This window comes from Psammomys obesus, unplaced genomic scaffold (genome assembly GCF_907164565.1).
Source record: "Psammomys obesus unplaced genomic scaffold, mPsaObe1.curated_primary_1811, whole genome shotgun sequence".
Lineage (NCBI taxonomy): Eukaryota > Metazoa > Chordata > Mammalia > Rodentia > Muridae > Psammomys > Psammomys obesus.
In genome coordinates, this window is record NW_026585742.1 from 7,613,991 (window position 1) to 7,626,407 (window position 12,417).

Genomic DNA, 12,417 nt, shown 5'->3' on the forward strand with positions numbered 1-12,417 from the left:
AGGATGGAACCCAGGGCCTTAGGGATCCTAGGCAAACAGTTTACCAACTGAGCTACATACTCAGCTACCAATGAAATTCCTAAAGTTGTAGCATCTTTCTAGAGAGGCTACCTTAATAAGCTAGTGTCTTTTTATTCATGGAAAGTTTGGATAGTTCATTAAAGTATTACAGGATATTTTATGTTAAATGTCAAATTCCTTCTCAAAATTCAGTAAAATAGCATTTCATTTTTTTGGTTTGTTTGGTTTTAATTTTGGATTTTTGGGTCTCTCTGTGTAGCCTTGACTGTCTGGAATTCACTCTGTAGATCAGACTGGCCTTGAACTCACAGAGACCTGCCAGCCTCTGCCTTCCAAGTGCTGAGATTAAAGGAGATTAAAGGTAGTGACCACCTAGCTACTAAAACAACATTTCAATATTTGTAGCATTTTCATAAGAAGTATGTGTTTGTAGGCTTGGGACATAGCTCAGTAAATAAAGTACTTTCACCATAAACATGAAGATCTAAGTTCAGATCTCCAGAACCCATGTAAACTACAAATGTGGTAGCTTGCACCTGTAATCCCAGCACTTAGCAGTTTTACACAGGTAGAACCCATGCCCTTTATGGCCAACTAGTCTGGGTACCAGATGATTGAAATATCAGAATGCATTAATGGAAAAATAGAGTTATATTATATACATGAAGGTTTATTTGAAGTGCCTCTCATGCCATTCAGGGAGGTGGCAGGGAGGGAGAGAAAGGGAAGCATGTACAGAAAGAGGAAAGGAAAATAAAGGGGAGAAGAGGAGGAAAAATATAGAAAGAGAAAGGAGAGAAGAGGAGAGAAGGGGGGAACCAAAATGTCTGGATTATGTAGTGAAGGGCCTCTGGGAGAGGGGAAGCCCTGCCCCTGGGCTAAGGAATTCGGGGTAGAGGGCAGAATATGCCAGCCACACCCTGCAGCAGGTAGGGGCCCAGGATGAGATTTGTATTAAAGATCCTGTCTCAAAAGTAAGATGGAAAAAAAAAATAGAGGAAGAGAAGTGATGTTGACTTCTGGCTTCTATGCATGCACACATGATAGGCGCATGTGCATACACACACACACACACAATGTGTGAGAGTGCTCAAGAATGCATGCATGCACATGCTGAACACACACATGTGCACACACTATGTCATTACTGGCCTGTTAGTGGATGCTTGTAATCCTAGCAGTCCTAGCCAGTGAGAGGCTGACTGAAGCAGGAGGATAGTGAATTTCAGGCCAACCTCAACTACCTACATAGTGAGACCTCATCTGAAGAAACAAAAAGTGTCTTGTTTAATGTTCTAACTGTATCTTGAACATAATGATGCTCTTGTGTTTGTGTACAGTCATGTATATATGAAAGTACCCACATGTTCCTTGTGAAAATGTCTAAAATAGGCATGGAATGGTTATAGGAGAAAAAGAGCTAGGGGCCTGGGATGGAAAGAAAGATTATTTTATAACCCTCTGGTAGTATTTTGTGTATATATGCAGTTTTTGTGGTATTCTTAAAAACACCTAATTTAGTTCTGCCAGGCAACCAAAATGAAGCCAGTCATCTTAACCTGACTCTTGATTGATATGTGTGGTGAGGTCTCAGTCTACAGACTCACTTTTAAGTCCTATGAGGAGCTTTTTAGAGACCCTGGACTGGAAATCTAGAGAACACGGCTGGAGCATTTTGTATTTGATTTGGTTTCTCTGCCTTCGAGTCTGCTAGGAATTCTGTGTTGCTTCTCAGAGATTAAGCCCACAGTTTGTTCCTAGTGCTCAGCCTCTTCTCATATTGTTTACTAATTGGCAAGTCCCTGGGAGGGGACAGGGGTTCAGAATACTCCTCCACGTTAGTTCATTTTCCCCTTGGAATCCTCTCAGATCCTGTCTTCTTGGTAGCTTCCAGTTTTCTGCACTGAGTCAGTAACCCCAGCTCTCTGTGTGCGTGTGTGCACGTGTGCAAACATCTTCAGAGCTTTTCTTAGCAAAGCCCCTGGCGTGGCACAAGTTAGTACATCACAACCAGGAAGGAAGGTGCTCCCCACCTTAAAACTCCAGCAGTGCAGTCCATAGAGAGGTGAAAATGGTGCTACGAGATTCCTCAAATAAAGTACATAAAATTACATTAATCATAGTTTTGAATTCTCTAAGTAGTGTGGAAATAAACATGATCACTTCTTTCAAGACCTCTGAAAATATCAGTTATTATTTTGCTTAGAGATAGACTCCTGTGCTGTCCTAAACCCTGATTTTAAACATTAATTACAGAGACAGCTGTCATTGTCAGAGAACAGAAGAAAAGAGCTTCTCCAGAGGAAAATTGTGGAGCTCGTTGAATTTATATCTCCCAAAACCCCTCAACCCGGACAACTTGGTGGAAGGGTGTCTGGGTCACTGGCTTGGAGAGTGGCCCGAGGTGAGATGGGTCTAGAGGTATGTGTTCTAGTGAGCAAGCTGGCTTACACTGTGCACTTCCTGAAATCTGAGCTGACAGGAGATCAGAACAACTCTCTTCCTTGATGAGTGGGATATAGGGACAGATTTACTGTATGAAACAAGATTTAAAGCTCTTTTTTTCTTCCAACTAAGTAAAACTAAACACATTTCTAATAATCTGCTGCTTTTGTGGTTATAGCTTTCAAAATCTTCTTTATTTGCTCTGCAAGAATTCTTATGTAGCTCTTCCTGTTAGAACCTACCTATATCTGTAGATGTGAGGGAGGCCAAAGCAGGGAAGTTGCAAGTTCAGTGTGGCCATGTATTTAAACTTATCAAAATGAAAGGGGGAAAAGAAGGATGAGAGTGAAGTTCAGCAGTAAAGCACTTGCCAAGCCTGTGTGAGGCCCTAGGTTCAGTCTTCAGTACTGAAGGCAATGCTGTTATCATGTGTTTAGTCTGGAAATTGAGTGACTAATACTAATACTGGAACTGACCTGTGTGGCTTCACTCACCAGTCGGGACCAGGGGAAAGCTGGTGGGCAGTGCTCTGTTTTGAGCATTGGGGCATAGAATACTGAATCACCTCTGCCTGGGGAGCCTCAAGTAGCACTGCTGGTTCACTCAGCAGACATATAACCTAGGAAGCTACATCATGAAAAGTGCTTGAAAGGAAAATGCCCCATCACATGTTATCACCAGGCAGCTCAGCAATTCTGAACACTTTATCCAAATACCCCATTGTTGTCACCCATTTTTCATATGTCCCAAAAGAGGATTATCCCCAATAAATTTTGTATTTGCTTTTTAGTTTATCCCATCATCTGTGACAGGCTGTTTAGTCATGTTGGTTTAGCTACAGCCAAGTGCAACAAATAGTCCCAATCATTACTGACACTGTGCAAGTTAGGAATCTGAGTCTAGATGAAGCCATTAAAGAGAGCTCATTTAACTCACAGCTGTGCTCAGCTGAAAGCATGGACAATATTTAGGTCTTCGGTTTCTTTTCTTTGGAGTAAGTGTGCTTCCTCTTACATGGGTGTGTATACTGATTAAACTGTAAAGCTATGAACTGGGTCGTAGAATGAGCTTATTTTCCTCTTTTGAAAACTTTGAAAATTTCTCAGTTGTGGAGATCATCTTAGTGCCATGGATTTAAACAGAAACCACTGACTCCCGCTTTACAAATGGGTGTTCTAAAACTGAGCATCAGGGAATGTTAACCCTAAAAATATTTGGATCTTAATCTGGGTCACTTGAAGCCGGAAGAAAATATTGCTGATATTGTTTATAGAAATGGAAGTTTTATCTTAACAGCATTATATGCAGGCTAGGAATGATGGCACATGCCTGTAGTTCCAGCCCTAAGCAGACTGAGATGGGAGGATCTCAAGTTGGAGACCAGCCTGATCTCAATTTTTTTAATGAAATATTAATCTTATTACATGTTGTCTTGCTTCTTTGCATACAAGCTATATTCAAGAATGTGCATATTTTTTTCATTCTGACAATTAGTCATCCTTTAATAGTAGAGAATAGGTAATCATTTCAAATATTTTCCTTCGGTTTATGTTAGTATTTTGAAATAGCTTTGATAAAATAGAGAAGAGAATGTGGGGTTGTAGAAATTTATGCCTCATATTCTCAAGGGCTGGGTCCCCAGTACTACAGAAAGTAGTAGTTCCCTCCACATCCCTCCTTCCCTCCCTCTTTTGCTAATTTTCTTGCAGTCTATTCAGATTGGCCCCAAACTTGATTTCCTCCTGCATCAATTTGCTCCACAACATACCACTTAGTGCTATTGTTTTAAAACATTGACAGTGACACACACACACACGCACACTAGTGTTAGATATTTTTATAGTGTTCATTGTTTCTTGTACATAGGTAGTTTTGATACTTTTTAATATCAAGAGCCTAAAGTTTAATGCAAAATTATACCTCACTATCTTGATGGAGTAATAAATCATTTATCAAGAAATTGACACAGAGCTAGGTGAGGTAATGCATACCTGTAATTCTAGCACTTGGGAAAGCAGAGGCCTCTGTGAGTTCAAGGCCAGAGTGGTCTACAAAGCGAGTCCAGGACAGCCAAGGCTAAAAAACAAAATAAGATATTGACACATACTGCTAATTCTCACCAGTGGGTGTTTTTGCCTTCTGATGGCCCTTGGCAATACATGGAGACAGTTCAGTTGTCACACTTTTTACTTCATGCTTTGAGATCACTGTTGTCTGTGTAGAGCACAGATAGAAAAGGTGAGAGTGCAAATCTGGTAATGACCTTTAGTGTCAGAATCACACATGAAGGTAGAAAAATTGACATGAAGAAAAAATGAGCAAGTTTAGGTAGATATGTTAATAAACCATCATGACCAATATAACTTACAGAAGGAAGGATTTGTTTGGACTTTCAGAAGGAAGGGAGTCTACCACCATTAGGGAAGGGAGCATGGTAGCAGGCAGGCAGATAGGCATTGCAGTGAAACAGCAGCTGAGAGCTCACATCTTGATTCACAAACAGGAAGCAGAGAGCTGTATGAGGACCATAAGAGGCTTTGAAGACTCAAAGCCTAATCCCATGACACACCGTCTCTAACAAGGCTAATCTTTCCCAAATAGTTTCACCAAAAGAGATCGAGTATTCAAACATATGAGTCTGTGGGAGCCATTCTCATTCAAACCACCACAGTAGATAATGAAAATTAATCCTCAAATCATGCTTCTTTTCTAGCAATGCCTTGTGTTGTATCCGTATTACATGCTGTAACATGTTTTCTGATTTTTTTCCTGGGGCAATCCATTTTTCCTTTTCAGTCTGAATGGGTCACGTTACTATACAGAGCATCTCTTCTTTTTTATTTCATGTCTTCATAATGTTGAATATTTGATTTTTTTTATTTTTTAAGAGAAAAGAAACTCTGTTCAACCCTTCTGAAAATGAGAAGATTTCTAAGCAGTTTCATCTCTGTTATGATATTGTGAAGGACCATTATATCCGAGTCTCAGATAACAATGCAAACATTTCTGGATGGGAGAATGGTGTGTGGAAAATGGAATCCATATTCAGAAAAGTCGAGACAGACTGGAACATGGTAATTTAATACATGAAACCGTTTAAAATTTTTGTCATTGTTTAAACAAATATAAAGTATCTTCATTTTCCAGCTGTATATAATGTGAAACTGATCTAATTGTTTTGGGTAGTTCTTTTAAGTGGCAACAGAAAATCATCTTCTCAATATTTAATAAAAAATGCACTAGAGACTCATGCACTATGTCATGTGAACATCCACTTTCTTTGGGGTTCAAATGTAATAACTTTTTAAATGTTTTATTAGACTCATATTAGACTTATTAATTTTATTTCCATGTATGTGTTTTGCTTGCATATATGTATGTATACCATGTGCATACTTGATACCCATGGAGGTCAGAAGAAGGTATCTGCTCAGCTGAAACTAGAGTTATGGATAGTAGTGAACCACAAAGTGGATGTGGGAACCCCAGTCCTCTGCAGAGCAACAAGTGTTTTGGTTTTTTTTGTTTTTTTGTTTTTTTTCCTTAAAGAAGATTCATTTATTTATTTTGGATCAAAATGTTCTGTCTGCATGTACACCTGCAGGGCAGAAGAGGGCACCAGATCTCATCAGAGATGGTTGTGAATCACGGTGTGGTTGCTGGGAATTAAACTCAGAACCTTTGGAAGAACAGCCGGTGCTCTTAACCTCTGAGCCATCTCTCCAGCCCACAACAAGTGTTCTTAATCACTACTTGAATTTAATTATTTTTTTAAATTTCTTAGTCCATTTATTTTTTAATTGTATTTTATTAATTACACTTTATTTACTTTGTATCCCCCATAAACCCCTCCCTCCTCCCCTCCCAGTCCACCCTCCCTCCCCCTTCTTCACGCATGCCCCTCCCCAAGTCCACTGATAAGGGAAGTCCTCCTCTCCTTCCTTCTGATCTTACAGGAACTCCACAAGAAGAGCAACAGAACCAGAAAATTTGAACACAGGGGTCTTCCCAGAGACTCATACTCCAACCAAGTACCAGGCATGGAGATAACCTAGAACCCCTACACAGATGTAGCCCATGGCAGTTTAGTGTCCAAGTAGGTTACATAGTAATGGGAACAGGGACTGCCTCTGACATAATCTGATTGGCCTGCTCTTTGATCACCTCCCCCTGAGGGGGGAGCAGCCTTACCAGGCCACAGAAGATGACAATGCAGCCACTCCTGGTGTGATCTGATAGACTAAGATCAGAATTTAATTCTTTTATAAGAAAAAGTAATCAAGTAACCAACAGCTCGCATGAACGTTACTGCATAACTATGTGAGAGTGCTACCATTTAATTCCTTTGCAGTCATGTATTGCCAGCCTACTAAATGGTGCTGGGAAGCCCAATGTTCAGAAAGCAACTATCTTACAAATATAATTAGGAGGTTCAGTTTAAATCATATCAAATGGGGGCTGGAGAGGTGGCTCAGAAGTTAAGAGCATTTGATATGCAATCATGATCTCAGCACCCATGAAACAAGTGGGGCATCCCACATATACCTGTAACTCCAGCTTTGAGCTGGGCAGAAATGGAAGCATATTTCTAGGGCTTTCTGGTTTCTAGTATAAATGAGAAGTAATGAGCCCAGGTTCAGGGAAAGACCTTGCTCAAAAGAAATAGAGCATGAAAGAAGAGGCTAGCCACACTCATGCACAGGTACCTGCACTCATGCAGACATATACACACATAAACAATCTTTAAAAATAAACAAATAATTGCATTTAATGACAAAGTGAGGATCATTTTTACTGAAACAAGAATAGGCTATGGGATTATTAAACTTGTAATTTTGAAAATATTTTTACTTAGCTAAGAAATGCATAAAAACAACACAATAAAACATAATTTCTCTGGGTGATGGTAGTGCACACCTTTAATCCCAGAATTCAGGAGACCGAGGCATTCGGATCTCTGTGAGTTCGAGGCCAGTCTGGTCTACAGAGTGAGTTCCAGAACATCCAAACCTACACAAAGAAACCCTGTCTCGAAAAAAAAAAAAAAAAAAAAAAAAAAAACCTTAAAATTTTACCATGTGTATGTAAATAATGATTCTGTAGTTGGTAGAAGATAGACATCTTCTGAAAGACTGTCTTTAGTCTAAAAATTCTGAGGCAGAAAGAATGGAATAGAAATTTTCCCTACTCAGGAGCTAGTTTGTACTAGCTAAACTGAAAAAAAGCTCGTTTCTCCCTAGCCAGCTATGTTGCTAAGAATAATAATAAAGGAAATGGTGATGTATGCCATAGGTGCAGTGTGCTGAGAAGCACAGCAACTCTGGCACAGTTGTCCTTTGTCTTCTACACTCATGTGCTCATCTGTAGACATTTGCTGAGTGCCTGTTAGATCCAGGTCTGTTCTCAGCTACGTAAATGAATACAAGTCCTTTCTCTTACTGTCTAAAAGGGAAAACATATAAACAGCCATCTTAATTACCATGCAGAGTGCTATAATAAGGGTATCAGTGCATTGCTATGGAAACGCGGAGGTAATTAGCTCTGGCTGTGGGAGTTGGGCAGATCTCCACAGAACAGGCAGTATTTGAGCTGGACACTGAAAGATGAGTAGGTGTTCATCAAAACAACAGGCATACATGCCCCGTTTTGATACATGGATCAAAATAGAACATTGTAGTCAGAAAGGGTACATTATATGAGGAGTTAAATGATGTGAATGAATTGCAGAGGCCATTAAACAGAAAGCAGATATGCCTGTTTGAGACTTGGTTTGCTTTAATGTAGAATTGGGCACAATACTTTATCAAGTGAATCTTTTTCTAGCTATAGGATTTAGTGTTAAATCAATAAAAATACTAGAATCTTGGAGAGAGGAGAAGGGTAGAGATGGAGCGGAGAGGAGAGGAAAGGAGAAGAGAAGAGAGGACAGGAAAGGAAAGGAGAGGGGAAAATAAGAGTAGCAATTGTCATTAAACTGTCTTTTTCATTTAGAAACAGCAGCCGTCTTTAGTTGTTTGCCAGCTCTGTTCAAGTACATGACATCCCACACAGCAAATAACAAACAACCTGTTCTCACAGTATTAGAGACTCTTACCTCTCAAGGCCATACAGACTTACTAAGGTTTCTAGTTTCCAGATACATTATTCAGTAATGCCTGAACTGAAAAGAACATAAAAGCCAAATCAGGAAGACCAGTACACTCTTTGGAAGGCAAGTGATAGCACCTCTCTTTGAAATCAAGGTGAATGGATGCCTAAATCATCTCCCCATTGTGTGGTCCCTAGAATAAGCATGTACTCTATTCTATGCCGGAGCAATGTTTTCTACATCAGTTGCTCCTGAATTGGGTGTTCTTCTAGAAGTCACCCTAGCTGTTGGTCCAGCCTCTTTGTTCTCTGTGCTCTCTGCTCTCTTTGCAACTACTGAAGAGAGGGAACAAGGTAGGAGAGGGGGTATAGAGAGTTAAGAGAGTAGAGATCAGACCTGGGAAGAGCAAGGGCAAGAGGACAGAAGGCCTGTAGAGAAAAGAGAAACTGAGGGTGGGGATGTCTCTGTGACTAGCTGGAGACCTAAGTCAGGGTAGGCTTCTGGGAGAATATGAGGGGGACTCAAGCAATGACTCCTAGTAGCGGGGTTACAGAGACTGAAGAGGACATTCGCTAACTAGACTAACCTCCTAGTAGAGGGAGAAGAATACCAGAAGAATACAAAAACTTGAATTGCAAACTTACCCTGCCTACAAGATGTGCGGGGATAAAGATAGAGCAGATGGAGCAGAGATTGAGGGATGCCCAATCTCAGTGCCATCCACAGCCAAGACCTACACTATCCCACAGCTTTTTAACAGAAGAATTTATCTAGCAGTCATATTTTTCATACAATGAACTTAAATTGCTTAAAAAAAGAGGAAAAGAAAAAAAGTGAATTGCTTTTCTGCTTTCCAGATGAGATGTGGTTAAGGCCAGAGGTCTTCCTCAATATTAATTTTTTCTAGTATTTTAATTTTTTTCTAGTATTCTAGTATTTTTTTTAACGACAGGCACTGTGTTTACATATGCTGGTTTCAGTTCTACCATATTTCTAACCATTGATAACCTGGTACTAAGGCTGATCCTATAGGGAGTTTTGTATTCACCATATCCCAGTCATTCCTCGTCTACAACATGCCCTGAATGCAGCTTCATTTTTCCAGATTCTTTGTTGCAGAATAAAATTTTCATCATTAGCCACAGCTCCATTGTATGTTTTCATTTAGTGTTCTTGAATTTTTTTTCTATAAACACAGTTTTAATAATACCATCTCATCTTATACTCAGCAGCATTACCTACTGGTAAGTTACTGTTTTCAGCCCCTTGCATATTAATGTAAACTTTAATTATATTGTTGAATATCAACTAAGAGCTATAGAATCATGTGTTTTTCTTTATATTCTACTTTATTCTGCCATTTGAAGTATTCTGGAAGGATAATTTTCTCAGTTAAGATTCCCTCTTCCCAAATATATCTAAGTTTGAGTCAGGTTAACAAAAACAAGTCCACAAAAGAAAAATAGATTAGAATGACTGGAATGCTAGTAGTGGTTATTTTTACCTGATGATAGAAACTGGAATACAAAATAACATATACAGTAAGATATTTCCATGGTGCATGTGTTTCATAGGGCCCTTTCAACCATTTGTTCCACATCTAAAGAGTGCCAGTTGTCTCTCTAAATGAGCCGCTCTAATTTGAGTATCTATGCATTTGTGTGTATTATATAATTATGTACTTTGAATGCTTAGTAACTTCATGTTTATTAGAAACACCCTCTCATCAATCCACATACTGTACCCCCAGAATTCTTTTGATGTGGTTACGTTAAACAAACATACAAGAAATAATTACATTGAAGCAAGGAAAGTTTGGGAAGTTCAGGCATGATGCAATTTTGAAGGACCTTGGAAGCTTACAGATTTAAGACAAGAACGTGATCTCTGAGGTACATAATAGACCAGGCAGATGCCATTGAGGAAGTGCGACATAAAAACTCAAGTCTGTTGAGAATGGCTATGATAGAGCAGTGTCAAGCAGGGCAGCGAGAGCAAACATTACACTCCATAGCTAGTACACAATAGTGAGGAAGGGCTCTTTTTCAGAGCATTTCTTTCTCTCATACAGACACACAGAGGGCTTGCAAGAGTACGGACGGGTGGATAACGGAGTGAGACTCTTAGGGTCAGGCCCGAGTGAGGAGTTAGCCTACAGGGCTCTCGGGTACATTTTAGAGGTTTCATGACACATAGAGAGCTGGCTGGGACAGGGATACACTAGAAACAGCCAGTAGACTTGGGCAGGCAGGAGAGGGATGCACTGGGAAGGAGGCCTGTGCATCATTGCTGCCGCGCTTGGTGGTGGCAGAGCTGTGCTGTGCTCATTGACAGGCTGTGGCTCGGCAGGAGGAAGTGTGTGTGAAAACCCTGACTGATGTTGATGGTCAGCATTGCTCCTCCCAATGCTTGCCCTAAAGTAGTGTACTTCTGAACAGACGCACGCACTGCAAAAACTGTCTACACACAAAAAGATGCCACAGGGAATACTGCAAGAAAAAGTGACAGCAGGAATGAATCTATCATTCTTAGTGGAGAAAATTTCACTTTTAGTTACTGTTGGCTCAAAGTATCCTGCAATGACAAGACTCTTTAGTTTTCTACATCGTTTGATTTCTTCTGAAAATTTCTCCCAATTGCTGGGACTTTCTAGGTGTATTTGGCCCGAAAAGAAGGATCATCTTTTGCCTATATTTCCTGGAAGATTGAGTGTGGGTCAGCTGGCCTAAAAATAGATACCATCTCCATCAGAACAAGTAGCCAAACCTTTGAGACTGGATCAGTGAGTTGGAGACTGCGGTCTGACACAGCTCAGGTCAAACTGCAGGGAGGTAGGTGCCAGCCAGAGCATTCATCAGGAAGTGCCTGTTTGCCTGCCATGCAGGCTGCATGCATTTAATTGAGATGTACCAAAAAGTTATTAATATAATTGGTAAAAATATTTTATTTAATCTCATTTTTATTAGGCTGATGGTGTGTGTGTGTGTGTTTGTACATGAGTGCACGTTTGTGTGTGTACATGTGTGTATGATATAACAACTAAAGAATGAAAAATAATTTCTTTTTTCCAAAGGATATTTTCCATAAAGAAAAATGTCTGTTTTTTAAGGGTTCATTTTAAATTGTGTCAGTCCTAAAAGAGTTACATTTGAAATTTCTCAGTAATTTTCAGATTACCAAAACTCAAGTGTAAATTCTTTTTTCCCTCCAACAGATAAAAGTCTTCATTCCTATAATGATTTTTCTGGAGCCACAGAAGTTACATTGGAAGCAGAGTTAAGCAGAGGAGATGGAGATGCTGCTTGGCAACATACCCAGCTATTTAGACAAAGTTTAAATGACTGTGGAGAAAATGGCTTGGAGATAATTATAAATTTTAGTGACCTCTGAAAGCCTGAACTTGAGGGCAGAGCTGGCCACAATCAAGGACCTGCCATGCCATGTATTAGCTCAGTGTGTGTCTACTTGGCAGTTTAGCACCCTACCCAACAGGTTTTTTTTTGCTGGCTACCCATCATGTAATCCTCATTAAAATATATCTTCATAGTGTGAACCATAACAACTTTTCAATTAAATACTCACTTTTTCTGTGACTATAATTTGGCATAAGATATTTGGCATAAAATAACCATATGAAATTATAATCTGAGCAGTAGGGTTGTAAAAGAAAATGATGGTGTTCATGATTAAATGCTGCTCATGACTGGGGCTACTAGTTACTTAACATTTTCTGATTAGATTTTCTTAACACTTAATTTTTAAAAACTATCAAAGTCAAGTATCCTTTAGGTTATATGATGCATGAGGCTGTTATGATTGTAAATATATGACGGTTAAAAAATAAAACAGATTATTTTGCTTTA

General features: G+C 39.5%; 1 protein-coding gene across 2 annotated transcripts in view; it reads left to right on the plus strand.

The window, feature by feature from the left end:
• Ngly1 (N-glycanase 1) overlaps positions 1 to 12,417 on the plus strand; it is a 47,561-nt gene extending 35,144 nt beyond the window's left edge. The window contains exons 9-12 of one of the 2 annotated variants that reach the window (XM_055599070.1): positions 2,278 to 2,442; positions 5,355 to 5,540; positions 11,208 to 11,385; positions 11,769 to 12,417. In XM_055599070.1, coding sequence (XP_055455045.1) covers positions 2,278 to 2,442; positions 5,355 to 5,540; positions 11,208 to 11,385; positions 11,769 to 11,944 — 705 coding nt within the window. In that variant the 3' untranslated portion in view covers positions 11,945 to 12,417. The remainder of the gene's footprint in view (positions 1 to 2,277; positions 2,443 to 5,354; positions 5,541 to 11,207; positions 11,386 to 11,768) is intronic. The other variant, XM_055599071.1, reaches the window with a different exon arrangement.